At 45.2% G+C, this 17346-nt stretch overlaps 1 protein-coding gene across 1 annotated transcript in view; it reads left to right on the top strand.

Moving 5' to 3' along the window:
- PI4KA (phosphatidylinositol 4-kinase alpha) overlaps positions 1–17346 on the top strand; it is a 115515-nt gene that overhangs the window by 27512 nt on the left and 70657 nt on the right. The window contains exons 8-19 of the mRNA XM_058692882.1: positions 2856–3004; positions 4634–4699; positions 5265–5361; positions 6990–7181; positions 7699–7799; positions 8654–8783; positions 9771–9903; positions 10924–11019; positions 11386–11569; positions 12022–12125; positions 14532–14700; positions 16890–16940. Of these exons, the coding sequence (XP_058548865.1) occupies positions 2856–3004; positions 4634–4699; positions 5265–5361; positions 6990–7181; positions 7699–7799; positions 8654–8783; positions 9771–9903; positions 10924–11019; positions 11386–11569; positions 12022–12125; positions 14532–14700; positions 16890–16940 (1472 nt within the window). The remainder of the gene's footprint in view (positions 1–2855; positions 3005–4633; positions 4700–5264; positions 5362–6989; positions 7182–7698; positions 7800–8653; positions 8784–9770; positions 9904–10923; positions 11020–11385; positions 11570–12021; positions 12126–14531; positions 14701–16889; positions 16941–17346) is intronic.

Raw genomic sequence — 17346 nt, 5'->3', positions numbered from 1 at the left:
CATGTGCCTGCTATCAGAATTTTAATAAATTATCCTAGGAAAGCGCTGGTTTTCAGGTGAAAGTAGTAATGGTAGGTCCTTCTCTTTTTTTGTTTGAAGGTCATTAAGTATGCAAATAATATTTTTTAAAAATACAATAATATGAGTAGTACTTTTTATGGAGCTTTGTGGGTCACAAAGCACTTCCACATAATTTGCTGAATTTGATTCATATGACAGCCCTGTACAGTGTCAGACATGTGGTAAAATCACCTCTACCTTATCTTGAAGGAAAGTAAGACTCAGGTTAAGTGGTAGGAAGTGGGGAAACCAGAATGCCATGCCTCACAATGCCACTTATTCCATCTTTGGATCATGCTACTTATTAAAAGCATTTCTCAATAGGATCTTGAAAGATGTGAAGGGAATTTTAAAAAAATGAGGGGAGAATCTGAACTCAAATAAATGTGGGCAGTGTTGCATAGAGTATCTCTTGGCTGTGTAAGAATGTACCCTATGTTATAGTCTGTGTATATGTTAAAATGTAAAGGGGCCAAGCTCACCCACTCAAACTCCCAGAGAGAATCACTTGTGGTTGAATATATCCCTTTAGGCTTTAAACAGCCCCTTGGCCACCTGCCTGTCCTTGGGGCATCTGAAGACAGCCATGATGTGCCCTCAGAGGCTTCTTTTTCCCTGGTGAACAGCTCTTCTTCTGTTCTCTGTACTCAGGGGTCCTTCTCTATTGGGGCTGCCCTCCTTTGAGCACTTCTAGTGAGTACTCAGGATTGGGGTGCACCCAGGTGTGGGCTGATTGTGTGAGTTTCCTGTGCTCCTTCAGCAGATGCAGGCCGGCACTCAGCGGTGCTCAGGCCAGCCTCTGTGCCATCCTCTCTGCCTCAGTGGTGAGTTCCACAGATGATTTTCCTCCTCTTGGAAGTGCACTTCATTGTCAAAGAAACAGGCAGGAAGCACACTACTCCTTCTTCCTTTTCTGCCTGAGTGCCTCTGTTTGACTATGATCTTTCTTTTCTTTTCTTTCTTTCTTTTCTTTTTTCTTTTTTTATTATTATTTTTTTTTTATTATTTTTTATTTTTTAACATTTATTTATTTTTGAGACAGAGACAGAGCATGAACGGGGGAGGGTCAGAGAGAGGGAGACACAGAATCTGAAACAGGCTCCAGGCTCTGAGCTGTCAGCACAGAACCCGACACAGGGCTCGAACTCACGGACCATGAGATCATGACCTGAGCCGAAGTCGGATGCTTAACTGACCGAGCCACCCAGGCACCCCTCTTTTTTTTTTTTTAAAGATTTAAAAAAAAAATTTTTTTTTTTTTAACGTTTATTCATTTTTTGAGACAGAGAGAGACAGAGCATGAACGGGGGAGGGTCAGAGAGAGGGAGACACAGAATCTGAAACAGGCTCCAGGCTCTGAGCTGTCAGCACGGAGCCCGACGCAGGGCTCGAACTCACGGACCGCGAGATCATGACCTGAGCCGAAGTCGGCCGCTTAACCGACTGAGCCACCCAGGCGCCCCTAAAGATTTTATTTTTAAGTAATCTCTATACACAATGTGGGGCTCGAACTCACAACCCTGAGGTCAAGAGCCTCATGCTCTACTGAGTGAGCCGGCCAGGGTGCCCTGACTCTGACTTTTCTTACATTTTGTCTCTCTTCTCTTTCCAGGCCCTCTTCCACTTCCACAGAGCTGTGAGAATTTTTTAAAAGAGTTCTTTCTTTCTCTTTCTTTCTTTCTTTCTTTCTTTCTTTCTTTCTTTCTTTCTTTCTTTCTTTCTTTCTTTCTTTCTTTCTTCCTTCCTTCCTTCCTTCCTTCCTTCCTTCCTTCCTTCCTTCCTTTCATGAATTAATTTATTTTGAGAGAGACAGAGACAGTGTGAGTAGGGGAGGGGGAGAGAGAGAGGGAAACAGGGCACTGTCAGCAGGGAGTCCAACGTGAGGCTCAAACTCACCAACTGTGAGATTATGACCTGAGCTGAAACCAAGAGTTGGACATTTAACCAACTGAGCCAACCGTCTAGCCATCCAGGCACCCTATTAGTTATTTCTTTTTATTTATTTATTTATTTATTTATTTATTTAGTTTAGTTTTGTTTTGTTTTATTTTTTTTAAAGCACAAATCTGATCATCTCTCTCTCTTTCTCTCTCTCTCTTTTTTTTAATATTTGCTTATTTTTGAGAGGGACAGAGAGAGCATTAGCAGGGGAGGGGGAATGGGAGAGAGAGAGGGAGATACAGAATCTGAAGCAGGCTCCAGGCTCTGAGCCGTCAGTGCAGAGCCCAACATGGAGCCCAAACTCACAAACTGAGATCATGACCTGAGCTGAAGTCAGACATCTTTAAAAAGATGTAATTTTTTTCTTCCTACATTAAGTTATATTGTCTGTGTTGAAAATACTAGGATGTGATTATATCTGAGCTTTGACCTGAAACACCCCCCCAAGAGGGGTGGCATCACTCTCCAAGTGTTTGAAATCTGGCCTTTACCGCCCCCCACCTTTTTTTTTGAGAGAGAGGGTGCAAGTGAGCGAAAGGCAGAAAGAGAGTTAGGGAGGAGAGAAAGAGAAAGAAGCGGCCTCACCCGAAGTGGGGCTCAAGCTTACCTGATGTGGGACTTGAACTCATGAACTGTGAGAGATGACCTGAGCTGAAGTCAGATGCTTAACTAACTGAGCCACCCGGGTGCCCTCCAGCCTTTACTTCTTAATTAAAAAACAAAGGATTGGAGTATAAACAAAAGCAAACTGTACACTTTTGTTGGTTATTGAGGAGTCAGCTTGATCAGCTTGAGGAAGTATTCTGGTGGTTTGTTAACGTGACTGATTTTCTGGTTCTCCTCCCCTCTGCCAGTATCTTGCTTACCTGATGGGAGTGCCCTGGAGCCTGATCACTACTTCTCCACCATCAGTTCCAGCTTTTCAGTTTCTCCTCTTTTCAATGGCATCACCTATAAGGAATTCAGTATTCCACTAGAAATGCTCCGAGAACTCTTAAACTTGGTAAGGAAAGCTTTGGTGGAACAAGAGATCCTGTGTACATCTAGCTAGTGGTGTTGGCCTGTGTTTTTTTGTTTTTTTTTTTAAGAAAAACTAGGAGATTTTCAGTATTTCAGAACACCAGTTAGAAGTCGTAAATTTTCGATTAAGGAAGGAAGGAGAGTAGTATTCGTGGAGTCATTTGTGTGCTATATTGTTACTGAATCCTTGCAGCACTTGTGTGGGAGAGGCAGCCATTCATCCACATTTTAGAGGTAAGGCAGTCAGTGCCAAATACATCAAGGAACCATAGGCAAAGGGCAGAGATAGGGCTCAGCCCAGGGAGTCTGATCCCCAGTCTAGTTCCTATTACACCTGACTCCATCCCATGCGCTGCTCTTTTTAGATCAGTACAAAACCTAAATTTTTCATATTTGGGTACCTAGGAATGACCGCTGAAGTGAAGTCAGAGAAGACATTGGTGCCATTGTCCCAGTCCCAAAATAGATGGGTCTTTGATCCAGGGACTCTGAAGGTGTTATGATTGAGCTGGGTTGCTTCGAAATAGATTCAAGTGGGTAGGTAGGGGTGGAGATGTTATCAGGGACAGACCCTAAAGATGGGATTTTCTGTTTTGGAAAGAATGAGAGGGAACAAGGACGATACTTTTGAAAGCACGAAGCATGTGCCAGAGAGAGCAGCCATCTCCTTTAGTGTGGCGTGTGAACAGAAGCCACTCAAAAAGGATGGCTTTAGGCTGAAGATGTAGGAGGACATTAAAGCATTGGCAATAATTACTGAGGATAGAGCCACAATGAATTACTAGTTACATGTCCCAAATGGAACATGGCCTGGGTGGCCTTCTCAGATGATCAAGTGGCTTTCAAGTATCATGTCAAAAATCCCAACTGAAGGCTGCATGTTTCAGACTCTTCATAGAGGAAATTATTTTTTCCAGTATATTTTAACTTCTCAAGGTTAGCTTTTCTTCTAGGCAATTTTTCATTTCTTCTCCTGGAATGTTGTTTATCATTGTGCATTAAAAAAAATCAACTTCTTTAAGTACTACCGTGGGGGTGGCAGGCTGTTTTTACCCAGATGTTCCGCGGTTGACAGAATGGTTCCTTTCTGTACTAAGTGCTGGTACAGAGACCGGGTAGAAATAATATCTTCTGTTAGAATGTATGCTGTACTCTGAGTACCTAGGCAGCTTCAGATGAGCCAGTGCACGAGGCCTGTGGGAAGAGGCAGAGTCATCAGGGCTGAGGACCATCTGTGAAGGTGTCTCTGATGTCTGGGAGAAGGTTTGGGTAAATTGTTAGTGATGCCGAGTCTGAACACTTTCACATTCTGGAAATGGAAATCTAATGTCAGCAAATTTGAGGGAGTTGGTTCCTTTCCTGTTTTTATGTTATTCCCAATCAAGGGCAAGAAAACACATCCAAGTGATGGCAGAATTAAGGACATTTTGTGTGTGTAGTTTGATGTGGAGCTATAATGAGTATATTGCTGGCCAGTCATTTCCATCCCATTTTTCACGCTCGTTCTGTGGATTTATCTGTCAGCATGATTTGTTCTTTAGTTGAAGGAGCTGCCATTCCTGTCTCTCACTGTGTTCATCAGGTGCCTCATGCGATCCTATTTCCCTAATAGGTGAAGAAGATTGTCGAGGAGCCTGTTCTCAAGTCCTTGGATGCAGTTGTAGCCAGCGTGATAGAGGTACGTCCCTTTTGAGGGCACCACCCTGAGGTCAGCCTGACATGAACTTGTGCATGGAGAAAACAGGAAGGGTGTTTTTTTGGGGGGGACGGGGGGTATAGGGCGGGTGGCTGGAGAGACAGGCTTGTCGGTGAGTTTCCAGCTTAGTCCCCATAATGGCAATGCAGCTGCCACCCGAGAGCTTGCTCTGTGCCGGTTCTTTTTAATAGATCATCTCACAGCGGTCTGGTGGCCCCTTGATTGTCTTTCTCTTCATTTCCCATAAGACGACCAAAGATAGTGAGCATTCAGCCCAGAAGGGTGGTTTGCCCTTCTGGGATGCAGGGAGCAGCCCCCCATAGGCATCTCTGGATAGCTTGAGTTTATCTATTGTTTTTCTCTGGCCGATGCTCGAGAGTGTGAGGAGAATAATTCAAGTGTTCCAAGTGGTGAATCATGATAAACGGTCGTTCTGTCTCTCTAATGCTACATCAGGGGTATAATACCCATGCCTCTCCCTGGAAGGCAAAGGGAGGTCCAGGGGAGAGTTTCTGTAGCATGGTCATGTGCCTCTGCTCCCTCACAGGCCAATCCTAGTGCTGATCTCTACTACACCACATTCAGCGACCCTCTCTACGTGGCCATGTTCAAGATGCTACGTGACACTCTGTACTACATGAAAGGTAAAGGTGGTTTGTGCCCACGTGTGACAATGATGACACTAGGCTCCAGGCCACTGCCGCAGGTTGTGCTTCCTTTCTGCTGGGGCCACTTAAAAACACATAGGTAACATGTCACATTACTGAGATTTGAAGAAAAAAGCAAGTAAGAAAAAAAACCTCTCATAATCCTGTGCCCCTTTTACCATCCATGACACCTTCTTTGGTGGATTTATTTCCTCAGGAGCTTTCCTGACATGGCCATATTGTAGTGTCCTGATCACCTGAATATGTATATAATTCAACGTGTCTATTTCAGATATCTTAAAAAGTTAAAAAATAAGAAAATGAGGCACTTATAATCTTGTAACTCAGAGAAAAAGTGTCTTAATAGTTTAGCACGTGCACACACACAAATTTAGCCCTTCCTTCCAGTTACCCTTTAGTACATTTTTGAAACATGTTTTCTGCATTCTTCTCTTATGTTACAGAGCACTTTTTGTCAATATAAGTTTTTGTTTTTTGAGTTTATTTATTTTGAGAGAGAGAGCACAAGAGGGGGAAAGACAGGAAGAGAATCTCAAGAAGGCTCCACACTGTCAGTGCAGAGCCCAATGCAAGGCTCGAACTCATGAACCTTGAGATCATGACCTGAGCCGAAGTCTGGCACTTAACTGACTGAGCCACCCAGGCACCCCTCAACATAAGTTTTGATCAGTGTGTAATATTCAGTCAAGCAGATGTACTGTAATCTAGTTAGCTGTTTTCCTAATTCAATTTTAAGAGCTCCTGGGATTGAGTCTGGCTGGGGCCCCAGCGAATGTTAAGTTCACAAATGAGGGTGCAGGGGACTGGGCTCAGCCTGACCCCCAGGAACCCCGAGGCTTCTCTCCCCACCTGAGCTGCATGTTGCCAGCTTCCTTGGCTCTTCTGACTTGTGCCCATCACAGAGGTTCTTCTGATTTTTCAGGCCCCAAGGATGAGAGTTTGAAGAAGCTGTGAACTCTGGGTACCCCAAAGATCCAGCCCTGTAGCCAGGGAATTCTCTTCTTCAGACTGCAACCAGTTTTTGCACTGAGCTGATAGCCAACAACCTTCTTGTAAAAAAAAGAATTGGGGCACCTGGGTGGCTCAGTCATCGAGTGTCCAACTCTTAGTTTCGGCTTGGGTCATGATCTCATGGTTCCTGAGATCAAGCCCCACATTGGGCTTTGTGCTGACAGCCCAGAGCCTGCTTGGGATTCTCTCTCTCCCTCTCTCTCTGCCCCTCCCCAACTTGCTCTGTCTCTCAAAATTAAATAAATAAACTTAAAATCACCAAAGTATTTCTTATTGTTAGTTGGACCAGTGTCTGTGATGATACATGCCAGTTTCTGTGTTTCATACATATGGGTTTTAGTATATTGACTGCTTAAAACACAACATGGCTCTCACTTCCCTGGGAAATGGTCATTTTCTTTGAGTGCCAGGTGACATGTGTGCCAAGAGGCAGCACAGCCTATTCAAGCTCTTCCCACTGGGCACTCTTGAAACCAAAGGAGCCAGTGGCAGACCTACTCCTCTTGGGTATCTGTTAGAGAAGGACCATAGAGCTGCTGCCTGAATTTTGGTGGTTTTGTTTCCACCTGCAATGCCTGCTCTCTTTCCCACAGACCTCCCAACCTCCTTTGTGAAGGAGATCCATGATTTTGTGCTGGAGCAGTTCAACACGAGCCAGGGGGAGCTTCAGAAGATTCTGCATGATGCAGACCGGATCCACAATGAGCTGAGCCCCCTCAAGCTGCGTTGCCAGGCAAATGCTGCCTGTGTGGACCTCATGGTCTGGGCTGTGAAGGATGAGCAAGGTAAGCATTGGCGTCTGCTGTGCCCCAGATGTCTGGTGTCTTGTCCCACAGTTTAGGAAACTGGACATGGGAGGAGGTGATGGGCAAGGCCACAGGGCCTGTGTGTTCTTTCCACTGCTTCCTGCTGGTTTTTGAGGCTTTTATATGAAGTGGGAGCTCCGTGCTGGAGGAAAAGGTGCTTGTCTAGGGTGAACAGCAGAATGGGAAGCACGTAGCAGACTGTGGATGGCTGCCACGCGCAGAGCACTGAGGACAAGAGGCTCAAGGTCAGCAGAGAGGAGAGAGCAGTCACATACAATGCAGGATGGTGTTTTCACAACAACAGAAAAGGAACAGAGATGAGTTTTCAGTTAAGGATGCCTGCCTGTAAATACTTCTTGGTGTAACCACTTATTATTAATAAAGCCTGCACAAAGTATGCCTCTGGGCTTTTAGTTATGTGATTAATTGGTGAACATGCATTTTGTAAAATTTACCTTTGCTAATTGTCCACACCCTCCTCTGATTTTGAATTTAGGTGCAGAAAATCTTTGCATCAAGCTGTCTGAGAAGCTGCAGTCTAAGACATCCAGCAAAGTCATCATTGCCCATTTGCCCTTGCTTATCTGCTGTCTGCAGGTCAGTCTCACTGACACTGGAGAAGCTTCGATCCCATCAACAAAGCTTTCTTGTTACATCATTCAGGCTCTGATTAGCATACCAGCAGCAGAGTCTGAGCTGTTGTCTTTTTTTTTTTTTTTAATGTTTATTTGTTTATTTTGAGAGAAAGAGGGTGAGTGGGGGAGGGGCAGAGAGAGAGGGAGGAATCCCAAGCAGGCTCTGTGCTGTGATGAGCCCAACATGGGGCTCAGTCCCACAAACCATGAGATCATGACCTGAGCCAAAATCAAGAATCAGATGCTTAACCAATTGAGCCACCTATGCACCCTTGAGCTGTTGTTGTCTTTAGGAACTTGAACTAGAGCCTGCTATGGACACAGTTCACCAATGAGTGGGAGTCACTGCTGACAGTGTGCCAGGGATTTCTGTCATTTCCAGGCACAACTGAGTACTCCTTTGTGAAGAGGCTGCCCTGTATCTACTGGGCCATTCCCAAGGTCGCAGGCGAAGTGTTGAAGACATCTCCTGAGGTCTACAGTGCCAGCTCTGCTCTCTTATCTTGCTGAAATACAAACCCCAGTAACTCTGAATTTGCCGTTGTTCAAAAATCATACTGTATACCCTTTCTCCCCTAAATTTGTTTCCAAAAGAAATGGACACACTTTAGCAATATATCTCCCTTTAGGCTGAGCAGAGTCTAGACCCTCCTTTTTTTCTGTCTTGTTTTGCGCCATGGCCAAAGTGGCCTTGGGAGATTTGACCTTGGAAGTTTTGGTCAAACTTGTGTATCTGAAGCATTCAGCGTCTCACTGCTTGGACCTGCTCAGCCGGCCACAACCTGGGTTGTGTGACAGGTCGATGGTGTGTTACAGGGTCTGGGCCGCCTGTGTGAGAGGTTCCCAGTGGTGGTACATTCGGTGACGCCATCTCTGCGGGACTTCCTGGTTGTTCCATCCCCCGTGCTGGTGAAGCTCTATAAGTGCCACAGTCAATACCACACAGGTAATGGATAGCTGTACCCAAAGCTATCTCTCCAGTCCCTATGCGCCATGTGCTCTTGAGGCTCCAAGAAAAGATCCACATGACCTTGTGTGCAAGCCCACCATCATTTTGTGACTGAGAGGTTGTGGCTGGGTGCAACCCTGCACTGTACTTTGGCTCATTCCTTCTTCACGCCTTTCTTCATGGCTTTCCCTACATGACCCCCTCCAGGCTTCAGTTCTTTCCTTCCTCCACCCTCCCCTTGCATATACTCCTATGACTGAGGGGTTTTAGCTCTCTCTGTCACTGAGGCAGTATAAAGCATGAATCCAATGTGTCCCAGACACTGGGCCAGGAACTGTCCATGCTCCATCTCAGCTAGTCCCTATCCCTGCCTTGTGAGTGTATTTTCATGTTTCTATAACAATGGCACAGGTTCAGAGCAAATCTGGTCACCTGTAACCATTAGCATTCATTAACACCTGCTGGGGCTCTAATGTATTGCTTATCCCACCCAGTCCTGTGCAGGTGGATGCTTTATTCTCTCCCTTCAGATGAAGAAACCCAGTCTTCAGCAGGTGAAAGACTTTTCCCTGGACCCCGGGACAAGTAGGGGTCTCTGTGGCTCTAAGGCTCCTGCTCTCACACTCACCCCCTACCCTTACCGGTTTTGCACGTTAGCTAGATAACCTTTGGTGATAGGGCATGTCTCACCCTCGGGGCTGGGTGCCTGTGGGTGCTCATCAGGACTTTTGAACTGTTTCTTAAGAAAGTGCTGTGTTACATATTTATCACTTTGCAACTTAAATATTTTTCCCTTTGTTTAAACATGTTTGTTTCATCCTTTCTCTTCTCACTTTTGTTTCTGAAATGTTTGTTCAAATCATTTTAGAGGGGCTGCTTTTATAAGCTAAAAATCATCAGCATATTATTTTGATTTTGAATTATGGAAAAGGGGATGGGAAATGACAGGCTTAACTAGATACATACTTGAATTTTTACATTTAGTTGCTGGTAATGATATAAAAATCAGTGTAACCAACGAGCATTCTGAGTCAACCCTGAATGTCATGTCGGGAAAGAAGAGCCAACCCTCCATGTATGAGCAGCTCCGGGACATTGCCATTGACAACATCTGCAGGTGGGAGACCAGCCAGAGGGAAGGGTGACCTGGGGAGGAAGGAAACAAGTTTTAGATACAGTTATTAAAAAATAAGAAACATTTGTAATTTTTTAAAGCTTGTTTCTGATTATTTAAACCTATAGCTGATTTAAAAAGAGGGATTATTTCATATTAAAAAAATAAAGCTTCTTTTCTTTTCCTGATCACAAACGTAATTAAAAACAGAAAATTTATAGAATGTATAGAAAAGTAGAAGGAAAGGAATTATCCATCAGCCTGCCATCCAGAGTAACAATAGATTGTCACGTTTCTTCTTTTTTTCTTCTGTGTAATTTTTAGTATAAGAAATGCGGTTTATATGATCACGTGACCTTGCTGCCCAGGCTCCTGCTATGTGAACTCTTGCTCTCCGAACTCAGGAACCACACATATTCTGATTTATGTGAAAATATATCTTTCCATCTGAATTCTGGCTCCTTGCTGTCGGAAGCCCAATTGAGAGAATGTGGTGGCCCCTTTCTATCAGACACATGCTCTTCTCTGCCTGTGTCCTCAGAGCCAAACAGATGCAGAGAGTGAGAGATGCCTGAAAAGATTTTGTGTCCTTACGGGCTTTTAAAAGTTCCCCTTTTCTTTAGAAAATAAGCATTTCTCCATACTATTAAAACCTTGATATAATATTTAATATTCCCTCAGCTGTCCTGGGACCATCTGTCTTGAATTAGTTACTGTGACTTTTGTTAAGGAACAGTGCTGGAAATTTTAAATTGGGATTAGGGTGAGTGTAACATTCTGAAGGAAACTGTTCTGGTCAAATAATGAAGTTACTGTTTCCGACAGATATTTATCAAGTGGGCAAAATCTGCAGCAATTCTTTGAATTCATTCTATGTAATGACTTTCATTCAGATTTCTGGGGAAAAAAATGCTCAGAGCAGTTCTTTAAACTCTGTAGACCTGACAAAGGGGAAAAAACAAACACAAAACACTCATCTGTTGTTCTGATACCCAGTGCTGTGTGGGTTTCCTTATGTCCTAGGTGCCTGAAAGCTGGCTTGACTGTGGACCCAGTGATCGTGGAGGCCTTCCTGGCCAGCCTCTCCAACCGGCTCTACATCTCCCAGGAGAGTGACAAGTATGTCCCATCCCTGAGGGGGCAGCCAGGTGTTCCCTGCAGGCCTACCTGGGGAGCCACCCGGTGTCTTGCATGTTTGTGCTCTTTCTTGCAGTCTGGAGTTGTGCATCAGATCTGTCCCAGGATTTAAGTTCAAACCTACCGTAGAGTATCAATCCTGGACCACTGTTTGGGAGCAGAGAAAGATGTCTGTCTTACTGCCCAGTGCCAGGGACTTTATGTTTCTTCTGGTAGTTAACAATTCCAGGCTGCCACTGTCAGATGACTGTGGTAACGTTTGTTCCTGTTAGCTGTAGCTTGTGAAGCTTCTGGGTTTCGTTTCCCAGAAGACTGTTCTGAGAATGCCTCTGTTCTTCCCTCCCATAGAGACGCTCACTTGATTCCTGACCACACCATCCGAGCCTTGGGACACATTGCGGTGGCCCTGAGGGACACCCCAAAGGTCATGGAACCAATTCTGCAGATCCTGCAACAGAAATTCTGCCAGCCCCCTTCCCCCCTTGACGTTCTCATCATCGACCAGCTAGGCTGCCTGGTTATCACCGGAAACGTAAGGCAGGACCTGCTGTGAAACCCACTACCCTATGCAAGCTTTGTTACACTCCTTTGACTATCAGGAATGTTAAAATAGATTAAATTTACCCTGTAGAATTAAATGCTCACAACTGTCTTGACATTGAACAGGGAGATTTTTTCCAAGTAAAAGAGAATAGTATCATGGTTCCATAAGAGCTAGGGATAAAAGAGGTTTCTTTAAACTTATTTCATGCTGATGTTAATAACATGTAATAGGATTTACATTGAAACCATCTCCCTTTTAGCCTTTGAGGTTTGCCTAAAGCTTTAGGAATGGATGCCCTTGATGGTCTTTCAGGGCCTTATTATGGTCCATGCATGATTCCAGAAGCTTTCCCTCTGAATGATGGGGCCTTTTCCATGTATCAAGGAGTGCTTTCATGGAGAAGTCATGACATGGTTTAACTGTCCCTCACTCTCTTCCAGCAATACATTTATCAGGAAGTGTGGAATCTCTTCCAGCAGATTAGTGTGAAGGCCAGCTCTGTCGTGTACTCAGCTACTAAAGATTACAAGGATCATGGCTATAGGTAACTCTCTAGACGTCATTGTCACTTTAGATCATGACAGTTTTTAGCCGTCTTTGAAAGTGTGAAGTTTGGGGATTTATTTTTTGAATAAACTTTTCTTCCTACAAAAGCATTATGTGCTTCAAATTAGTGCATTCACAACCAGGAGGGGAAGACCCCATGCGACTGCCATCTGGAGCTGACCATGTCAGTGTCATTACCCCAAACCCTCCGTGACTCCAGACAGGCTCATAGTGTCCACCCAGCTTACCCACTTTTTTATGTAACAGCACATAAGCCATGCCATTAATGTTCCTCCATGTGCCTGTCATCTTTAATGGCTGTGTAGTGTTCCATCATATAGCAGCATGGAGATTTTTTTTTTTAATGTCTATTTATTTTTGAAACAGAGAGACAGAGCGTGAGTGGGCGAGGGGCAGAGAGGGAGACACAGAGTCTGAAGCAGGCTCCAGGTTCTGAGCTATCAGCACAGAGCCCAATATGGGGCTTGAACTCACAGACCGTGAGATCATGACCTGAGCCAAAGTCAGACGTCCAACCAAGTGAGCCACCCAAGTGCCCCAGCACTGAGATATTTCTAACTAGTCCCTAGCTTGGATGTTATTTTCCAGTTTTTCTGCTGGCAAGTGCTACGTTGAACAATCTAATAGCTGCATATCTGTGAGTGTCTCTGATGCTTTCCTCAGGATAGATTCCCAGAGGTGGGATTTGGAGGGCCAAAGGGAGTAGACATTTTACATCTTTACATGTTTGATATTTGTGTAAAGTCTGGCTGGTTTTTCCAGAAGTCCAAGATATGCTTCCTTGTCTATTCCTTGCCCTTACTGGGAATGTCATAAGGGCAGGGCACATCTTTCCATATATGGAAGATCTCAATAGAGTTTGACAGATCAAGGGAAGAGAGGGACAGAGAGGTGGGGCAGGGAGGAAGAGATGTTGCCCTTTTGTTGGCATTTATGGTCTCCCCTCCTGATCATTACATGCAGGCCTCGCTCTGAGATTCTCTCTGAGTCAATTTAGTGGGTGGGAGTGTGGCTGTGTGACCTCCAAAAATGATCTCACCTTCTCTGTGCCTCCATATTTTCATCTGTCAAATGAATGCCTGTCTCTAGTTGTGTGGGTAATTGAGATCATATATGGGAAAGCTCTCGATAAATGCAAGCTCTTGGCATTGTCATTTCTTTGCCTTCTCACTGCCTCCATTGAGAGCCTAGGCTACCAGAACAGCCTAAGGACTAGTTTAGGGAGGCAGTCAGCTCACCTCCCCTTTATCTATTCTGGTCTCTGTGAAGAAACTGACACATGGACCAAAACAACTCTTTCCCTCATTGCTTCCTTGTCCTGAAAGTGACTCCTGTACCTCCTTGGCCTTCACATCTTCTCCTCCGTGCCTTTGCCCCTGCTGTTTTCCTTCTGACCCTTGCCTCTGTCTTACTACTGTGGGCATTACTTGGCCTTCTCCATGCCTACCAACTCTTCAACTTCTGACTCCAGTTCACTCTTTCATTAAGCCTTTTCTGATACTGCCACTAGAAGTGGTTTGTCCTCTTCCTTACCAGTGAAAGCTTTTACTGCCATTTATTTTCCCTTACCTCCCAGGATTTCACGTGTCTGTGAAGGGGGTGCTGTTTGCTCAGAGATTTCCAGGGGTTAGACGGTATGGTGTGCTCAGTATTTCACACATAGTGTTTCATTCCTCCTAAACCCTGTGAAGAAGGAATTATTTTATTCCTGCTTTACTCAGGGGGAAACTGAGACTCAAAGATGAGCCTCTCACCTGGGGTCACATAGCATGCAAGTGGCAGGCTCTGGCTGCCCCCAGCACCTTCAGAAGCCAGGCCAGCCTTGCTGGTTTGCTGTCTCTGGCTGGGGAGGGCATCATCAGCTTCATGTCCAGGGGTTACGTGGGGCCAGCACTGTCCTGATGTAGGTTGTCCCAGAGCCACTGAGTGCTTCCTAAGTGTCTGATGTGAGCCTATGCTGTGGGCTGGAGGTAGCGTGGGGAAGAACCTGATCATCAAAGGAAAGTTTTATAGATGGTAATAGTGAATTAAGGGTACCTATAATTTGAAAGGAAAGCAGGGTCCAGCCAGGATTTTAGCTATGTAATGGGCTCTCGACACTCAGAAAACAGTATCCTAAGACCTTCACAAGTTCCATAGGTGTGGATTCCTGGAACCTAAACAGTTCCCCAAGGTCCTTAATGCATGTCTGGAGAGGTTAAAGCCATTTCTATAGCAGCTGACTTTCCTTTAGGAGCTGGTGTTCACAGAGAGGTTCATCCCCTCTGGAGGGCTCCTCTGTTCACAGGCACTGAGAGGGGTGTGATGAGGCAAGAGTTAGTCAGCCTCACCCGTGCAGCGTAGGCCCTTGTGTTGTGGCAGCTGTCATTTCTCTCTCCACCAGGCACTGCTCCCTGGCAGTGATCAATGCCCTGGCCAACATTGCAGCCAACATCCAGGACGAGCACCTTGTGGACGAGCTGCTCATGAACTTGCTGGAGCTGTTTGTGCAGCTGGGGCTGGAGGGAAAGCGCGCCAGCGAGCGGGCCAGCGAGAAGGGGCCCGCCCTGAAGGTAGGCAGGAGGAGGCCAGTCACCCTGGGGCATCTGGTAAAATGCAAGAACAAAGGGGTTAAGCTTCCTTCTCAGGGATCCTGAGAGGGTGGTTTTTTTGTAGGACCATGTCTGGCTAGTAGCAGCTACCTCCTTCAGCCCAGGGTGGTAAGTGACAGCAACCTAGTGTGGATTCCCCCAGACCCCACTCTTTCTTCTCAGTCATCATGAAGTCAGGGGGCTGAGGCTTTCATCAGAACTCAGTGACAACATGAGAAGGGCCCGATCTGACCTAATCTTGGGCTCTCCAGGGAGACAGGTCCACAGGGACAGACAAAACGACAGGTCTCGAGGTCCCAAATAGACAGATTAGGGGGGTTGAAGTGGGTTAAGCCTCCTTTCCCATCATCTCCCCTTTGACATGTCATGTTGGCACCAGTCTCTCTTCCAGACTTCCCACCTTTGTCCTCCTTTGTCTTTTCCTCCCACCTCCCCTCCTCTCCTTTCCCTTCCGCTTCCCCTTCCCCAGACAGTTGCTGTTTGCCTACTGTGTGCCTAGATCAGGGATCAGCTCACCTTTTCTGTAAAGGGCCAGATTATATTTGTTTTAGGCTCTGTGAGCCATATAGTCTCTGCTGCAACTAAGCTCTCTTCTGGTGGCATAAAGCCAGTTAAAGAATGGGTGGGTGGCTGTGCTCCTGTGAAACTTTATTTCTAAGAACAGGTGGTGGGTCATACTTGGCCATCGGCCACAGTTTCTTGACCCTTGTTGTGGGTGCTGGGGATATGGAAGTGAGTAGGCAAATTGCCTTCTCCTGCAGACAGCAAAAACAAAACGGGACAGTGAGGTGAGGGGCATTTTAGATCGGGCTGTGTGAGGTTCTGAGGAGGTGACAGCTAAGTTGGAAACTAAATGAAAAGGAGCCCTCTGTGTGAAAATCTTGGCCAAGGGGGAGTAGCTGGTACAATATGGGGTTCTGAAACCCTTCGCTCTAATTTAGCCTTCCTCTGCTGGACTCCTCCGACAGTAATCTGGGTGACTGATTTCTATTTTTCTTTTTTTACATTTTTTTTAATGTTTATTTATTTTTGAGAGAGAGAGAGAGAGAGAGAGAGATAGCACGAGTGGGGGAGGAGCAGAGAAAGGCTCTGGGCTCTGAGCTGTCAGCATAAACCCGACATGGAGCTTGAACTCACAAACTGTGAGATCATGACCTGAGCTGAAGTCGGACGCTTTACCAACCAAGCCACCCAGGAGCCTCCAGGAACCTACCTTTTAGAGTTATTCATTTTTTTTCTAGTTATTTTTTAAGTAACCCCCACATTTTCCATAACTTGGAAAGAATATATGTTTATTATAGAAAAGATGCAGAAACCTATAACTAATAAACTAAAAAGCACCCATAATCCCTCTACTCATTACTGACATTTTGAAAGACTTCCTCCTAGATTTTTTAATGTTTATTTATTTTTGTGTGTGTGAGAGAGAGAGAGACAAAGTATGAGTGGGGGAGGAGCAGACAGAGAAGGAACTGCAGAATCCGAAGTAGGCTCCAGGCTCTGAGCTGTCAGTGGGGCTCAAACTCACAAACTGTGAAATTATGACCTGAGCTAAAGTTGGACACTTAACTGACAGAGACTGACAGAGCCACCCAGGTGCCCTCCTTCCTAGATTTTTTTATGCAAATACATTTATTTTACATAATTGGGACTTACAGCATACTCTGAAATCCTGATTTTGCTGTGGGGACTTTCCAAGGATGAGTAAATATTTTTCAGAAAGTTGTCTTTTTTTTTTTTGAGTTTATTTATTTTGAGAGACAGAGAAAGGAATGGGGGAGGGGCAGACAGAGGGGGAGAGAAATGATCCCAAGCAGGGAATGCAGGGCTTGAACTCACGAACCATGAGATCATGACCCGAGCCAAAACCGAGTCAGATGCTCAACTGACTAAGCCACCTGGGTGCCCCAAAAGCGGTCTTTTTAACAGCTGTGTGGTATTTCATTATACACAGGGGCCATGATTTATGTAATCGTTCTGGTTAACATGTTTCCCATTTTTTTGCTATTAAAATGATGTTGGGCGAGCATGTTTATATATCGCTTTGTATGTATCTCATAATTTCTTTGAAATTAACACTATGTTTGTCTTTTTTCTCTTTTAATGAAAGAAATACATGCTTCCGATGACTCGATTCCATTCTTTTCTAGGCTTCTAGCAGTGCGGGGAACTTGGGTGTACTCATTCCCGTAATCGCTGTGGTGAGTATTCATTAACTGAGTGGTTTTATTTTTTATTTTTTATTTTTTTTGATATATGAAATTTATTGTCAAATTGGTTTCCATACAACACCCAGTGCTCATCCCAAAAGATGCCCTCTTCAATACCCATCACCTACCCTCCCCTCCCTCCCACCTCCCATCAACTGAGTGGTTTTAAACTTCAGATACCGTGACCATATTTTCAGTGGTGCCTAGTGGTACACCACAAATTCCTTAGCAGAATGCTGCGTGGGGGCCACAGTGATTCTGTACATGTGCCACCTCCAGCTGTTCTGGGACTGTCCTATTGGTAGGTGCCTGCTGTGGTCATACCACCTTACTCCCTTTCTCCGTGCTCTGTCTGAGCCGCCTCGCCAGTTGACCAGGAAACGCACTGTGGTTCCCT

Source organism: Neofelis nebulosa, chromosome 11 (genome assembly GCF_028018385.1).
Source record: "Neofelis nebulosa isolate mNeoNeb1 chromosome 11, mNeoNeb1.pri, whole genome shotgun sequence".
Lineage (NCBI taxonomy): Eukaryota > Metazoa > Chordata > Mammalia > Carnivora > Felidae > Neofelis > Neofelis nebulosa.
This window is presented reverse-complemented; position numbering and strand designations above follow the sequence as displayed.